The sequence below is a fragment of the Scyliorhinus canicula genome, chromosome 8 (genome assembly GCF_902713615.1).
Source record: "Scyliorhinus canicula chromosome 8, sScyCan1.1, whole genome shotgun sequence".
Lineage (NCBI taxonomy): Eukaryota > Metazoa > Chordata > Chondrichthyes > Carcharhiniformes > Scyliorhinidae > Scyliorhinus > Scyliorhinus canicula.
In genome coordinates this window covers 136,316,418-136,334,056 of record NC_052153.1, presented here as the reverse complement: position 1 = coordinate 136,334,056, position 17,639 = coordinate 136,316,418, and the positions used below count along the sequence as shown (strand labels likewise).

Genomic DNA, 17,639 nt, shown 5'->3' with positions numbered 1-17,639 from the left:
GCAGAAGAAGAAGCCTCCATAATAAGTACAGAAGAAACATGACAAATTCAGTAAGGTTTCACACCGCATGACAAAAATACACCCCCACTGTGACATCATGCAAAGAGACTGTGCACATTTAAACCCAAATTATTCCCCAAAATTCTAATCTTGCGAAACAAACCTTCCAGTTAATAAAAATAATCATCTTTATTGTCGCAAGTAGGCTTACATTAACACTAATTAAGTTACTGTGAAAAGCCCCAAGTCGTCACATTCTGGCGTCTGTTTGGGTACGCTGAGGGAGAATTCAGAATGTCCAAATTACCTAACAGCACGTCTTTTGGGACAGTTGAAACGTCCAAATGGACTGAGCCGCCTATTATTGACTCTCAAGCCAGGTCCTCATTAGTTGAACATGATTTGGTGAGTGCTGAAGGAATGGAGCAACCAGCAGAAAAAAAACTATGGAAATCCCCATCCAACTGCAAATTAAGGAATGCCAAATGGAATTGCATGTTGACTCCCAAGAGGATGGATTCTTTGTTGGGGAAGTTACAGGGATGGAAACAGTACTGGAATTTCCTTTTGATTGCCTGGTAGTAGAATCTGGCTTTGACTATCAAATGACAGAATTCTCGGACAAGCCCCAATAGGTGAAAATTCCCCTTGCTTTTCAAACAGTGGATTCCCTGGGCGAAAGCCAGCAGATGAAATCTCCCATTGAACTCTTAAGGGATAGAGAGCCAATTTGAAAATTGAGGCCTCAACAATCCCGCTGTTATGGGCCAGTGTTTAGAGAACACCAGAGTATATCATGGAGTTCACCTGACACCACAACTTTTAATAGATTTTGGTTATGGAGAGCACAAGGGCCCACTTTACAGGTGTGATGCAACAGAGATCTAAAGTATCTTTACAACAAAACAATGTTTATTCTATGAATCCAGTTAACATTTTATAAACCCACAGTAAACATCTTACCAACTACCAATATTGATAACCCCCGAAAAAGATACAGTACTCTATAGATAACCCTTCCGAACAACATCCATAAGCCAACACACTTTTGAACAAAGACGGTGGGTTTGAATTTTCTGCAGATAACTTTTTATCACTTTTAAATTATAAAGTGATCTAAACACCTTGTTTAACATACAGAGAGACACCAGTATACATCTGCTTGGTTTGAATGCAGCTCTCCATATGAAAGTGAAACTAAAACGCAGAGCTAGAAAAAGCTTCCAGCTCAAAACTAAAGTAAAAAGCAGAATCACATTCCAGCTCCACCATGCAATTACATGACTGCAGGAATTTGATAAAACACACTTTTCTTAAAGGGACTCTCGCATCACACCTCCCCCCAAGAAAAAATAAATAAACCATCAACATCAAGATGGTTTCATTTTTCACCTTTTCATTTTCCTTTTAAACAGCAAGTGACAGTAAATATACTTTTTTTTGTTTAACAAAACAAAACATGCAAACATTTATAATAACATAGTCCATTTTAGTTCTTCTTCCGCCAACTGGAATCCCTCTCGATTGACAATCTCTTTGGACAAGAAAGTCTCTGCACGATCCATCCATTTCTCTACGCCTCGCCATTTCTCTTTAAGGTCAGATACTTTAGTTCAATCCGATCACAGAGCCCCTTGCAATTCTCCAACACAGGAGCATTGGTCATCACAGCCTTTGTTGTCACTCAATGCCTGTTGACACTCCGCTGTCCACTGAAATTTTCGACATTTCTTCAGCAAGTCTGTCAGTGGAATGGCCACACTGCTAAAGTTTGTCAAAAATCTCCAGTAAAATCCACTCATGGATTTTTAAGAACATCCTCGTTTTTCAATTTAATCTGAGAGATGTCAAAGACATCTAGAGTCGATTCTTCACTTTGAGTTAGAATCAATAAAAAATCCTGCTTTTGCTCTCCTTCCCTTTCAAAGTATCTTTTAAGCATATTCACATGACACACTCGGTGAGTTTTCCTTCTATCTGGCATTCTTACCACATAATTCACCTCACTTAATTTCCTTTCAATCTGATAAGGTCCACAAAACCTTGCTTTTAAAAGTTCACCTACCACTGGTAACAATATTAAAACTTTATCTCCACTGGCAAAACTACAAACCTTTGATTTCTTGTCCACTACCCGTTTCATCACATATTGTGCAACCTTTAAATGTTGTCCAGCCAATTCCCTGCTCTATTTAACCATTCCCTAAAATTTGAAACATAATCCAATAATGTAAGTTCCAACTGCTCACTCACCAATGATGACTCCTTTTTAATGCTCCCTGCGATTCTGGATGGTACGCAGTTGATTTAAATTGTTTTATTCCTGAGCTATCCATAACGCCTTTGAATAACCTTGAGGTAAAATTTGATCCTTCATCCGATTGTGTTTCTGTGGGTAGTTCATATCTAGTAAAGAATTTAAGTAACTTCTCCACAAACTTTCTAGCTGTTATATTGCGTACTGGAATCGCCTCTGGAAAACTAGTAGACACATCCATTATAGTCAAACGATATTCATTCCTACTTTTTGTTTTAGGAAGCGGTCCTACGTAATCAATTAAGACTCTTGTAAAAGGTTCCTCAAATGCTGGAATGGGTATTAAGGGCACTGGTTTTATAATTGCTTGTGGTTTCCCTATCACTTGACATGTGTGACATGATCGACACAATTTAACTACATCTTTATGTAGTCCAGGCCAATAAAAATGTTTTTGTATTTTAGCTTGAGTTTTCCTTACTCCCAAATGACCTCCCACTGGTACCTCATGTACTACTCGCAACACCTCTTTCTGTACCCCACCGGCAATACGACTTGATGAACTTCTGCCCACTTTTCAGCCACGTGCATATGTAAAGGTCTCCATTTTCTCATCAAGACATCACTTTTACGGTAATAATGTTCTGGTATACAGTCAGATTCCGCCTCTGTGTTTGCTTTCTGATTCATCCATTTTATTTCTATATCTTTCTGTTGTAACTCCGCCAATTTTCCTGAACTAAAAATATCCGCCTCATCCTCTTTTCCAACCATCTGATCAAAAATAATTTCTGATAGTCGAACTTCAACTTTACCTTCACTCTTTGATTTCACCTCTTGTCTTAATCTGTGACTTTGCGACCTTGTTACTACAAAATCCAGAAAAATCCCAGGATATTTGTCCTTCAGCACTTCAGTTGTCTGATTTTCCACTGGCTTATCAACCGCAGTAGGTATCACTTCCACCTGCGATCCAGCTATATCATTACCCAAGATAAACTGTATTCCTGGACAAGATAGTTTCTGTATTATTCATACTCCTACTTCACCACTCTTCATTGGACTTTCCAACCTTACCTTATATAATGGAACACTACTCTTCTCGCTCTCAATTCCACATATTACCACCTTTTCTGGCATTATTCCTCCAAAACTAAAGAACTCCTCATCTCTTGCCATCAAAGATTGACTAGCTCCTGTATCTCTTAAAATTGTGACTTCTTTACCTGCTCCTCCTGATACACATGAGTAAACCTTACCGACATAAGTAAATTCTTTAAAGAGATCTGGCATCTTCTTATCAATCACCTCTTGATCAGGCTGTATAATCTTTTGCACCTCCTTCGGTTCACTTGGGCTTTCCTTTACCACTTTAACAAACCCTAGTTACTTATCCTTGTTTTATCACATCAGCCTTCCCAGTGCATTTCTTCAACCACCAACACTGTGACTTTACATGGCCTGGTTTATTACAGTGAAAACATTTGAAACTTTTCATTTCTCTTCCACCCTTATGGATTTCTTTTTTAATCTGAGGGACACTCCTTATTATCTCCTATCAGATCTCCTTTACCTCTACCACTTGAGTATATCTCTTTTCCCCAGTTTCTATCCCTCACAGACTGAAACTGATGTTGGAAACCAAGCTTTCATTTATGAACTAATTCATAATCATCTGCCATTTCTGCTGCTAACCTTGTTGTCTTACCTCTCTGCTCTTTTACATGAGTTCTCACTACATCAGAAATTGAATATTTAAACTCCTCCAAAAGTATAATTTCTCTGAGAGCTTCATACGTTTTGTCTATTTTCAAAGCCCTTATCCAACTATCAAAATTACTCTGTTTGATCCTTTCAAACTCCATGTATGTTTGACCAGGTTCTTTCCTTAAATTTCTAAACCTTTATCTGTAGGCTTCAGGCACTAGTTCATATGCACCTAAGATGGATTTTTTCACCTCCTCATACGTCCCAGATTCCTCCTCCGATAGTGATGCAAACACTTCACTCGCCCTACCTACCAGCTTTGTTTGAATCAGTAATACCCACGTATCCTCTGGCCATTTCATTTGTTTAGCTTCTGAAATTATTTGAAATAAAAAAGGCTTCTACCTCCTTATCATCAAACCTTGAAAATGTTTGGACATATTTAAATAGATCTCCACCAAGCCTCTGCCTATGATACTCTTCTCTTTATCCTCATCACTCTCGTCAAGCTGTACGTTTCCCTTTACATCCGCCAATTTTAACTGACTGTCATGTTTCATGGCCATTTTCTGAAGTTCAAACTCTCTCTCCTTTTCCCTTTCCTCTATTTTTCTTTTTCCCTGATCTGTACCTCCCTTTCTCTTTCTTTTTGTTCTGCCAAGGCTATTCTTTTTTCCTTCTCTCTCCTTTTCTCTCATTTCATATTCAAGCTGCTTTAATTCTTTTTCATGTTCAAATTGCTTGATTTGTAACTGAATTTTTGCCATTTCCAATGAGTATCTCAGGCAATTTTAAATGCTCAGCTACCGCTGAAAGTACCTCATCTTTTTGTATTCTGCCGGGTTAACTACAATGCTTTTGCCAAATCTAAAAGCTTGGGCGAGATTCTCCCAAAACGGGAGAAATCGTAAAGCTGCCGTAAAACCCGGGCGGGTTTTACGGCAGCGCGCCCCTTCCCGACGGGGGACCGATTCTGGTCCCCGGTCGGGGCTAGCAGCCCGACGCCGTAGGCTCCGGCAAGACGGGCTTAACGAAAATCGTTAAGCCCGCTTACCGGAGTTAGCGCCGGCTGACGCGTCATATGACGTCAGCCGCGCATGCGCAGTTTGGAAGACTCCAACCCGCGCATGCGCGGGTGACGTCATCGCGTTTTTGCGCGAAACCCGCGCATGCGCGGGCCGGGTTGCCCCTCAGCCGCCCCGCGAATGGATACTGCGGGGCGGCGGAAGGACAAGTAGTGCGCGGGCATCGGGCCCGCTGCCCGCGATCGGTGCCCACCGATCGCGGGCCCATGGCACCCTTGGCACGGCCGTGGTACTGCCGTGCCAATCGGTGCCATGGTTATAAAAAGCGAGTTGGTGACGCCGTTTTTACAAACGGCAAGACCAGGTGTGTTTGCCGTTCGTGAAAACGGCGGAAAGGGCTGGGACTTCGGCCCATCTAACAGCTGTGAATCGCTGCCGGCCGTAAAAAAACGGCGGCAGCAATTCGGGTCGGGACTTCGGCGGGGGGGTGGGAGAATAGCGGGAGGGCGGGAAAAATGTCGGGAAGGCCCTCCCGCTATTCTCCCACCCGTCGTGGGGGGCGGAGAATTTCGCCCCTTGTTTTTAGTCTCTGTTCATAAGGTACTGAATGTAACCTCCTCCACCCCAAAACACTTCAGAGCTTCTGAAAGAGCCATTGTCCACAACACACTCTATACTTAAACTGGAATACAACACCTGAAAAGCAAACACATATGCTCATCCCTCACTGTCTTTAAGTTCACTAAGCCAACCCAATCACGAAAGATAGACTTTTATCCCCCAAGCTCCTAATTTGTTATCGGCCAGGGTTTGGAGAACACCAAAGTATATCATGGAGTTCACCTGACCCACAACTTTTAATAGATTTTGGTTATGGGGAGCACAACGGCCCACGATACAGGTGTGATGCAACAGAGATCTAAAGTATCTTTAAAACAAAGCAATGTTTATTCTATTAATCCAGTTAACATTTTATAAACCCACAGTAAACATCATACCAATTACCAACACTGATAACCCCCCAAAAAGATACAGTACTCTATATGTAACTCTTAGTAACTTTCTGAATAACATCCATAAACTTTTGAACAAAGACAGTGGGTTTGAATTTTCTGCAGAGAACTTTTATCACTTTTAAATTATAAAGTAATCTAAACACCTTGTTTAACATACAGAGAGACACCAGTATACATCTGCTTGGTTTGAATGCAGCTCTCCATCTGAAGTAGCTTTGAATTCTCTACGGAGAACTTTCATCAATTTTAAATTATCAAGTGATCTGAACACCTTATTTAATATACAGAGAGACACCAGTATACATCTGGATAAAAGCAAATTACTGCGGATGTTGGATCTGAAACAAAAGAGAAAATGCTGGAAAATCTCAGCAGGTCTGGCAGAATCTGTAGGGAGAGAAAATAGCTAACGTTTCGAGTCCGATGACTCTTTGTCAAAGCTAACAGACAGAAATAGTGGGAAATATTTATACTCTGGAGTGAGAGTGATAGATGAGTTATAGCCACAGAAACCCAGGGAAACCGGGTGCTAATGGCCGCAGAAACCAATACACATAAACCAACAGAAACCAGTATAGAATGCAGTTCTGCAACTGAAAGCAAAACTAAAACACAGAGCCAAAAAGAGCTTCCAGCTCGAAACAAAAGTACAAAGCAGAATCACATTCCAGCTCCACCCACACAATGACATCACTGCAGCCATTTGATAAAACACACTTTTCTTAAAGGGACTCACATGACACTGCTCTGAATTCAAAGCAATACCATCACCGGTCACTGATCGAACTGCCAACAGTAGACATACTGGGTCAGGAATGATATTTGCTGATCAGTTTCAAAAGTTGTGTCCTCCAGCTCCTCTCAGGATAACTAAGCTGCCTCTAAAGCCTGGGGTAGTTAACCCCCGGCAGGTGGAACTGCAGATCAAATCCTCGGAGAAATCATCACGCCTTGACACAAAACTGGAAGGTGTTAACTCATTTCCTGCAGAATCCCAAATATGAGAATTCACGGCATTGGATCACAACACAGGGTTATTAGTTATTAAGAATAACTAAATTGCAGGTTGATATTCCAAACCACAATCTGTTACTGCCCATCCCTCGTAACACCCAGCCACTGAGTTGCCCCACTACTACCCAAAAACCATTATACTGGTGCCTGCCTGGCTCTCGCACATCCTGATTGCTCACACCTTTTGCTTGGGCAATCGAGCCTCAATGACTTCTTGCGACTGTCTGCTGGCATCTGGCCTGGCCTCTGCTTTCCTGTTGCCCGGTCCAGTTGCTGTCCAGCCTTTTCAATCTCAGCCCTGACCTCTGGCCCTGGTTGAAACCCCCTGCTCGCTGCTGCTGCTCCCTAAAAACTACGATGCTGGCGCTTGCTTGGCCTTTGCACCTCCTGACTGATCAGCTCTTGGTTCTCGCTCTGGTGGCCAGGCTTCAAGCTTAGACGACCGCATGTGCTCCTGGCTGGTGCCTGGCTGCCTCTGGGTACTGGCTTTATCTGACCTGGCCTCTGTTCCTTGGTTGGTTGCCTGCCTGCTTGCCCTCTTCAGCCCTGGCCTAGATTTCGAGAATTGCCCCTCGGCTCCCCTCGATGGTCATTGGCCAGCACCACCTCCTCGCCTTGTTGAAGTCTTCACAGACTCACACCCTGAGGTTAGATAGGCAACCTCACTTTTGCCTCAGTCTGTCCCCGAGGCCGAATGCCAGAAACCTGGCTGTCGCTTCAGTCAAAGCTCAGAAACCTCAGAACTGATTCAGGAGGTCTGTCTCAACTGCTCTCGGTTTCCACCACCTCTCAAAATGTGGCAAACTGTTTTCCCATTCTAATGGGGAGCCCACCAATTCGAGCCCGATATTCTGTATTGACTGCTCAGCAAAATCAGAGCTACCAGGCTCTGATTGGTGCTCCCACACCACAGTTATCTCTCAGTATGGGGTGCCCCATTGGGCGGTGCCCCGCATGCGCTGCAGCGCTGTGTTGCATTGTAAGTCAGCCTCTGTAGATATCCCCTATTCAAAATATAATTATTACCTTTTCTTAAAAAAGAAAGTACTAACTCACATAGACTAACATTGGATTACTTCTGTCGCTTGCAGTTTTCTTTGGTCCTCATTTATTTACAATACCTCCTACTATAGTAAAATAGTAAAATCTGTAATTTTGGACACCATGCACTTGCGCTTTATATTTAAACTAATGATGGGAACAATGAACAGAAACAGTTCCAAAATCAATCATTGTAAGATGCTGTTACTTTCTTCCAACCATGCTGAAGGCTGTCTGTAACTGCTCTTCTGATACCTTCCTTCCAGCTAGTTCTTAATACAATTTTCCTCTCACTTCAAACCTTTTTAATTTTCTCCAATAATGTAGTGCATGACACCTTGTTGTACATTTCCTGAAAGTCCATAACACATCAAATCCACTACATTTCCCCCATCTACCACCATAAAGAATTCTAGGGTTTGCCAAACATGAGCCTGAATCTATTTTGGATGCTTATACGAGCTGGTTCTTATGTTCCCCTGCCAGCGGGTTTGAAGGAGGGAAGGCATGGAAAACCCAGTGGGTGGCCTTCCTTCTGCGTAACCGCCTACTCCCAACCTGTTTGGTTGCATTGAATCAGGCCCTAGTTCCCTGTTCTCCTCCACTAAGTACTGTAATAATTCAGTTTATTATAATATCTTTCATCAGGATTTTAAATTCAGATTTACCTCTTCCTCAATAGATATTCAATATTATATCTTTAATTAAAGATTCTAAAATATTCTCTACCGTAGAGATTAATTTGACTAGCCCGTAATTACTTTGGGATTGAGGAAACCGGGCCTGTATTCTCTAGAGTGTCAAAGAATGAGAGGTTTAATGAAATTGCAAAATTCTCACAGGGCATGACAAGGCAGATGTAGACAATATGTCTCCCTTGGCTGTTGAGTCTAGAACCAGAGGACACAGTCTCAGAAGACAGGACAGGCCATTTCAGGCTGATGAGGAGGAATTTCTTCACTCCGAGGGTGGTGAATCTTTGGAATTCGCTACAGAGGGTTTTAGAAGCTTAATTATTGAGTACGATCAAGACAGAAATTGACAGATTCTGGATAGTAATTACATCAGTGGTTATGGGGAAAGTGGCGTAGAGGCAGTTGATCAGTTTGAATGGTGGAGCATGCTCAGTGGGCTGAATGGCCTACTCCTGCTGCTGTGTCTGACTGGGGTTGATGCTGCCTCCCGTTTTGAGAGCAGTTGCCAACCCTCCAGACCTCTTTACCGTTATTTTATTTCTCTTTATTTATCCACAGAATTTGAACCCTGAAGTAACCTCATTCTTATGGAATATATATTTATTCTGAAAATTGCGTTCTGAAAGAATGTTGTTGTTCAGTCCCCATGACAATCTGACCTCAGCTAGCTCACTGTTTTTAAAATCCGCCCGATTCTTTGACTTTACACTTGGACATTAGATCTTATCTTCTGGCCACTCATATTACGGTGCTCAGTCACATTTAACTTGTCTATCTGATCAATTTAATTTTGCACATCCAACTCTAGCAATGCCTTTTCCCTTATCCATCCAAACCTGCTGTTTGAGGAAGAATCCTGCAGAAAGTTTAGGCAATGAATTCCCTAATTTCTATTTTCTTCCTCCCTGTCCCAATAATGAGTGGTAATTAAGATCTCTTATTATTACCATCTTGGTCTGTCTGCAGATTTCCTTCTTTGTTACCCTCCAAGTATTAGGGTATCTGCTATGCAACCTCCAGATCTAGGACCTCTCCTTCTAAAAACTAATTTTATATCTTTGATCTATTACCAGCTTGTTTCTGTAGCTTTTTAGCAAAATTCTGGAACACCAATGGAAGTGTCTATGTGGAAATTTACCCCATCTTATTTTACCAGATTCTTGGCTGCATAGAAAAGAATTAAGAGGACATGGTTCCAGTGAATATTTATAAATTGACAGTAATTTTTTGCCCTGTTATTCTTCATTTTCTGCCACAGACCATCTATTGTCTACAAGAGTAGTTACGAAGACGACCTGCTTACTCACCATTGCAAGGCCAATGTTTAACCAGGAGCTATTTGGTCTAATTAACCTTCCTTGACCCCTGGGGGAAAAGTCTAGTTTTTACTTGGCATTTCGCTAGATGGGTAGAGATGAATCTCATAGCCTGCAATCAACTGCACATTTTTATGCATCACGCATTGTCAAGCAAATATGCAAAAATATGAACAGAAACCTAAATGCTACTAATCTGTCGCACTTTTCTTACTTTAGACTGAGACCAAAAAAACACTTATGTTACACATTTATCCAGATGATCTTACGGAGGGAGAAGAGCAGTACACAATTCGGCTTGTATCTGCTACTAATGGTGCTGGGATTTCCCCTCTATATGGTAAGTGTGTCAGATTCATGGGGCAATGTAATAACTTAGCAATAATTACAAAAAAAAGCACAATAGTTCCTTAAAACCGTAATGTAAGTCAAACCCTCGTAAGTTAGAACTAATTTTCCCACAGGCATAATGTTAAATGGGGGATTGATTCCTGAAACTTGTTTACACTGAAATGCAATGTTCCTTTTCCATCAACTTTAATTTGTGACACTGTGAATACACGTAGAGAATAATCCCTCATTTGGTGTTTGTAGTTTTAAAGAGAAAACCAGTTTGAAAAGACTGCAAAGTAAACTCAAACTTTTTGTTAAACAGGAATCCGACTCGCCAGTTTCCACTGACTCAGTTAGTTTTAAACTCGGGGTTTTTGTCACATTAAAGCTTTTTTGAGACCTTCAATATTTGAGAAGTAATTTGCACTTTCTGAAGTTGTGAAAGGCGGAACATAAAGGAACATAGCAGTTGGTAAAGTCCAACTGTTCACTGGAGTGGGGTCATAAAGTCAAAATTGACGCTGTAATGTCAAAACACGGTTTATATATATAAATGTCGAAGTGCTGTTTGCTGTAACTTGAACGTCATAAAGTCGAAGCCTGTCTGTAAAGACAAACAGAAATAAGGGCTTTTTTTGTGGCTGTGCATTCCAAAAACAAAATTTCCTCTGTTATGCATCTGACAAAACAAAGAATATTTCTTCCACAGGAAGTGCGACTATCATTATTCTGGGTGATCGTGCAGCATCTGGGATGATTGCCATAGCTGAATCAACCAAGCATATTCTAATTGGAGAACCAGTCAACAACTACAATGGGACTGCACTAATAATGTATGTGACACTTAGAAAATTACTTTTTGCAGAAACCATTTAGATTAACAGACAAGTTAATGTATTTTCATAACTTAAAATGTATAAGGCATCATTAAGCATGCATTGTATGTCCTTAAGATGCGAGTAATCTTTCACTTTTAAAATACCGTTCATGAAGATCCAGTTAGACGTTAGAAAAGAATCAATAGGATATGGTACATGCCAGTATGGTACTTATCTGACCCGTTATTCTTCCTGTTATTTAGATCACTGCAGATCACAAGCCATCCAATTATGGAATTATGGCATCTATTCATGAGCCCATGTCTTGCAAACATTTCTGCCAAGAAAACATGCATTGATACAAATTTGGATTTTATCTCACATGCGTGCGGTGGCTATATATGTATGTTTTACAAGAAGTCATTTGATTTGATTATTGTCACCTGTACCGAGGTACAGTGAAGAATATTGTTCAACGTACTGTCCAGACAGATCGTTCCAAGCATGGAAAAACATCAGACATACATAAATACACAATGTAAATACATAGACACAGACATTGGATTAAGCATGCGGAGTGTAGTACTACTCAGTACAAAAGATGCATGGAGAAATCAGTTCAATCCATAAGAGGGTCATTCAGGAGTCTGGCAACAGCGGGGAAGAAGCTGTTTTTGAACCTGTTGTTGCGTGTTCTCAGACTTTTGTATCTCCTGCTCGATGGAAGAGGTTGGAAGAGAGACTAACCTGAGTGATAGGGCTCTTTGATTATGCTGCCCGCTTTCCCAAGGCAGTGGGGGGTGTAGACTGAGTCAACGGTTGGGAGGCGGGTTCACGTGATGGACTGGGCAGTGTTCATGACTGTCTGTAGTTTCTTACGGTCATGGGCCGAGCATTTTCCATACCAGGCGATGATGCAGCCATATAGGTTGCTGTATATGGTGCGTCTGTGAAAATTAGTAAGAGTCTATGTAAACATGCCGAATTTCCTTAGTTTCCTGAGGAGGTCTAGGTGCTGGTGTGCTTTCTTGGTCGTACAGTCGACGTGGTGGACCAGGACAGATTGTTGGAGATGTGCACACCTAGGAATTTGAAGCTGTCAGCCATCTCCACCTCGGCACCATTGATGCAGATAGGGGTGTGTATGATACTTGCTTCCTGAAGTCAATGACCAGCTCCTTAGTTTTGTTGACGTTGAGGTAGGTTCTCTATCTCCCTCCTGTACTCTGACTCATCGTTGTTCGAGATCTGACCCACTAGGGTCATGTCATCAACAAACTTGGTTGGAGCCAAATCCTGCGACATAGTCAAGTGTAGAGGGAGGAAAGTAAGGGTCTAAGTATGCAGCCTTGCGGGGCCCTGCTATTGAGGATTATAATAGAGGAGGTGTTGTTATTTATTCTTACTGATTGTGGTCTATGGGTCAGGAATTCGAGGATCCAGTTGCAGAGGGAGAAACCATGACTGAGGTTTTGGAGTTTTGATATGAGCTTGGCTGGGATTATGCTGTTGAAGGCTGAGCTGTAGTCAATGAATAGGAGTCTGACGTAGGAGTCCTTGTCACAATGCTTCAGGGATGAGTGTAGGGCTAGGGATATGGCATGTGCTGTGGACCGATTATGGTGGTATACGGAAAGCAGTGGATCAAAGTATCTGGGAGTATGGAGTTGATGTGTCTATGATCAACCTCTCAAAGCACTTCATAATGATATATGTCAAGGCCCATGGATGGTAGTCGATGAGGCACATTACCTGGTTCTTCTTTGGCACCGGTATGATGGTGGTCTTCTTGAAGCATGTGGTTACCTTGGAACGGAGTAGAAAGAGGTTGAAGATGTCCACAAACACACCCGCCAGTCGGTCCGTGCAGGATCTGAGTGCACAACGAGGGACTCCATCAGGACCGTTGCTTTCTGAGGGTTCACTTTCAAGAAGGTTGATCTGACTTCGGAAGCTGTGACGATCGATATGGGTGTGTCCGAGGCTGCTGCAGCTGTTGATAATGGTTTGTTGGTTATCTGCCCAAAACGAGCATAGAATGTATTGAGTTCATCGGGGAGGGGTGCGCAGCTGCTGGAGATTCTACTTGGCTTTGCTTTGTAGCCCGTTACGTTGTTTAAGCCTTTGCACAACCGACGAGTGTCCATGTCTGTGATTCTAACTTAGTCTGGTATTGCCTCTTGGCATTACTGGTGGCTTTGCGGAGGTCGTACCTGGATTTCCTGCATAGGTCAGGGTCACCTGTTTGAATGCTTCAGACCTGGTCTTCAGTGGGGAGCGAATCTCCAGATTAAACCATGGTTTCCAGTTGGGGAACGCACAATCTCCCTTCTTTGGGAGCAATCTTCTACACACTTGCTGACTAAGTCTGTGATGGTGGTGCCATACTCGTTTATGGACCAGTCCACTGACTCCAAGCAGTTGCGTAGGAGGTCTTCTGTTGCCTCGGACCAGCATTGCACAATGTCATCACAGCATACACAATAACCAGCTTTGACAAAGGGTCATCTGGACTCGAAACGTCAGCTCTTTTCTCTCCCTACAGATGCTGCCAGACCTGTTGAGATATTCCAGCATCTACTCTTTTGGATACGCAATAACTTTTCGGTTCAAAACAAACTTTATCTTGGGGTGGGAGGGGGGGAGAAATCAAAGAATATGTGCGTCCATTCGTCATGATTATCATACTTCTATTTATTCATTAAAAAGATACCAGATTCTTTATACAATTTTTACAATATAGAATATTCACTAAGAATAATAGTCAGTAGAAAAATATGTAACATTTTATTTTACTGCAGATTAGTGCGTGGCCCAGGAATCTTTGGTGAAGTTACAGTTAACTGGACCATAATTCCGGCATCTCGGAATGAATTTATTGCAACAGGTGGAGTACTTTTACTGCGTGACAAGCAGTCATCAGCCATAATTTTGCTACAGGTATTTTTTTTTAATACTTTTATTTGGATTTTTATTTTATATAATGCACAGCAGTGCAAAATAACAAAATAAAGTAAAGGACTGGTACAAACATAAAACCTCAAAACATAGCCTACCATCTCCCAAGGCCTCACCCTTCCCCCTTTCCTTCTTCCCACCCCCCTCCCTTTTTACATATTGTGTTTTATTAGTTATTAACATTTGGCTAGTAGCAGCGTTGTTACATTTGTGCTTAAATACACATAAAGCAAGTATAAGTAACAGGGGATCTGTTGAGAATGGTTAGTATAAAATATAGCGCAAACTGGAAGTTAATATATTTTGTTGCAAATACCCTGGAAAACATATAAGCAGGTGTGTGTGTGTGTGTGTGGAGGGGAGGGGGTGGCTGTTTGGTTTAGGCCCCCGGTGGTTGGATACCCAACCTCTCTGCTCCACTGTTTGTGTGTGGCTCCCTGGTACTGAAACATATCAGGGCATGCTTGCGACCCTCAGGTGTGCCCTTTCTGTTGCTGTTCTGGGATTTTTCGACAGGTATAAGACATTGAATGAAGTTTGAAATAAATCAGACCAAGAAGTTTCAACATTGGTTTGCAGAGAATCAACTGATTCGCTGGTTGGTGTGACAGTAAAATTGTTACAGTTGTCTTAAATACCCTTTATTGAGGCAAGGTGGGGATGAAGGGAATGGTCAGGATTGCAACTGCTAATCATTATTGCAAGAACATGATGCTTTCAGAAGTTTTCACAATTACACAAGTGATGGAGACTGCGCTGTTACTCTGTAGAATATCTCTCCAGAAGCTAGTGTTTCTCACAGTTAAACCGCTTAACTCAACTTAGGATATTAAGTTTTAAATAACCAACTTGTCAAGTACAATATATCATGCCACACTGGGCTAAAGAGCTGGCTTTTAAAGCAGACCAAGGCAGACCAGCAGCACAGTTCAATTCCCGTACCAGCCTCCCCGAACAGGCGCCGGAATGTGGCGACTAGGGGCTTTTCACAGTAACTTAATTGAAGCCTACTCGTGACAATAAGCAATTTTCATTTTCATTTCATTTCATGCTCCAGATATAATTGACTTTAATACATGTAAGATGCTGGAAACAGGTCATTCAGCATCTTTAAAGAGAACGAGTAAGCCAATGGTTCACAACTAGCAGATATTGCAGAAGAAAATGTTTAAGAAGGATCCGTCTTAAGGGGGGAGAGAAAAAGACCCAAGTTAATGTCCTATTGAATGCCCTGTAAAATGCTTAAGTGGAAATTGAAGGTGCTACATGGCTGGAATAATAATATTAATCAGTAAAAAGCAGATGAGAGAAAAATCGAAGACATTTATGAGGCACAGAATGTTGAGAAGCTACATTTATGAGGCACAGAACATTGAGAAGCTACATTTATGAGGCACAGAACATTGAGAAGCTGAAGGTAGCAAAACAAATAGAAACTGAAAGCAAGAAAAAGAGGTAAAGTGCTGCAGCCTGGGGGAAGGTAAGAATAAGAAAATGTCAACACCAAGGATATGGTAGAATTTGCCCATACAGTTTTTCCAAGGAGGGTCTCTACTTATTTCACCACCCCCTATACCCCTATACGCCCCCCCCCCCCCCCCCCCCCCCGAAAGATCTGCCCTGCCCAGGTTATATCACTTATTCATATGTTCCATCTCACAAATGTTGTTAACTTTTTGTAATTTTTCTCATCTTTTATTTCATGTTAATATCACTTCAGCTCTTCAAGTATTTCAACATTTTATAAGTAATCTATTGGTTATATATGTGTAATGAACTCCAATTGGCTTTATTGGTTGGCCAATTGGAGTATGAGCTCCCTCAATGATAGCTCATTGAGGGGGCCCATATAAGCACCTGTGTAGGCTTTGTGAGCCAGTCTTAAGTTGACTGGACTGCTAGCAGCACTGTTTGTAGCTGCTCCTGTAATATCGTTATTGTAAATAAATATTGGTGTGGTGACGGAACTCCTGCCTCCCGTGGATTACTGCAATATGTATGTTTTTTTTCTTCACTCTTACCTTTGTTCTATTCCTAATTAAATGTTCTTCACCTGCAATACCTACCAGTTCTGGAAAAAAGGTCATAGTTGAAACATCAGTTCCCCTCCTCTCTCTATAGATCAGGGGTGGGCAAACTACGGCCCGCATGCGGCCCGCCAAAGGTCTTTATGCGGCCCACCAAGATCAAGTCATAAAAAAAATATATGTTTTTTAATAATTTTTTTTTAAGGTTAATGGGGTTACTGGTATAGGGTGGATACGTTGACTTGAGTAGGGTGAGTATTGCTCGGCACAACATGTCTTTCATGTGAAGTTTCTACTTTAAAATATTAATTAATAAAAATTAATTGCTTTTTTTTTCTTTAAAAACCTTTTATTTTGGCTATTTTAAATATTAATTATTTTACTTAATATACTATGCAGCCCTTTAAAATTGTGAATTTCTGAATGTGGCCCTTGCACGGAAATGTTTGCCCACCCCTGCTATAGATACTGACTGGCCAATTGTTTGTTTTCAGTTTTATTTGTCGAAAGATTTTTTTTAGCAACTCCAGTTTATTGAATTTTGCATGTAATGTTTACTTTGCACCCGCTTAGCTGTTCAGCTTTTAACTTTAAAACAACTTTTGTTGTTCAGGCAGTAGATGATGATATTCCTGAAGAGAAACAATATTATCAACTTCAGCTGACAGGAGCCAGTGGTGGTGCTGTGATTAACGACACATCAAACATTGCTAACATCACCATGGCAGCCAGCGACTTTCCCTATGGTCAATTTACATTCTTGCGTGAACATGTTCAAACCTTTGAAAACGGAGAACAGGTGCCAAAGTTTTACAATACATTTAAATGAATTGAAGTAAATTAGATGCCATTGCCATGAAGAAGCGTTGCATAACCTCAAAATCTATCTCTACTGTTAGTGATTTTATATTTTTTAGCCATTTTTGCAATATAAATAGGAGATGATATGAACTAATTAATGAAGAAAATTAGTTAAAGAAGCAAAAAAGGAAACCAAAGCAAATGGTAAAAGCGAAGAAAATTAAGTAGAGGATGTCATGATATGCAAACATGTAACCAATGAACACTCAGAATAGGACACAACCAATGGGCAGTCAGGACACTCAGGTAGCATCACCACAAGGGGGCATGACATAAACACTATAAAAGGGATGAGGCACTCACACCCTGCCTCTTTCCACAGACAAACATCTAGAGAGTTAGACAGGGTTGATCAGCAGCATCACACCCCAGCATGTAGCTTAGAGCAAGCTGGTACAGTTAGACTGAGTTACTACAGTTAGATTAGCAGAGCTTGAACTCATTTGAGAACTGTGTTAATAGTTCAATAAACATGTTGAACTCATTTCAGAGTCTGGAGCATCCTTTAGTTAAGACTGCATCAAGTAGCAGCCTGTGTTATCCGAAGCAGCATAACACAACAGAGGACATT

At 41.4% G+C, this 17,639-nt stretch overlaps 1 protein-coding gene across 8 annotated transcripts in view; it reads left to right on the top strand.

Moving 5' to 3' along the window:
* Positions 1-17,639, top strand: part of adgrv1 (adhesion G protein-coupled receptor V1) — an 838,553-nt gene that overhangs the window by 360,622 nt on the left and 460,292 nt on the right. For all 8 annotated transcript variants that reach the window (XR_005461637.1, XM_038805279.1, XM_038805282.1 and 5 more), the window contains 4 exons: positions 10,291-10,411; positions 11,114-11,237; positions 14,024-14,162; positions 16,821-17,006. Coding sequence is in view for 7 of the 8 variants with exons in the window: in XM_038805279.1 (XP_038661207.1) it covers positions 10,291-10,411; positions 11,114-11,237; positions 14,024-14,162; positions 16,821-17,006 (570 nt within the window). In the remaining variant the exon portion in view is untranslated. The remainder of the gene's footprint in view (positions 1-10,290; positions 10,412-11,113; positions 11,238-14,023; positions 14,163-16,820; positions 17,007-17,639) is intronic.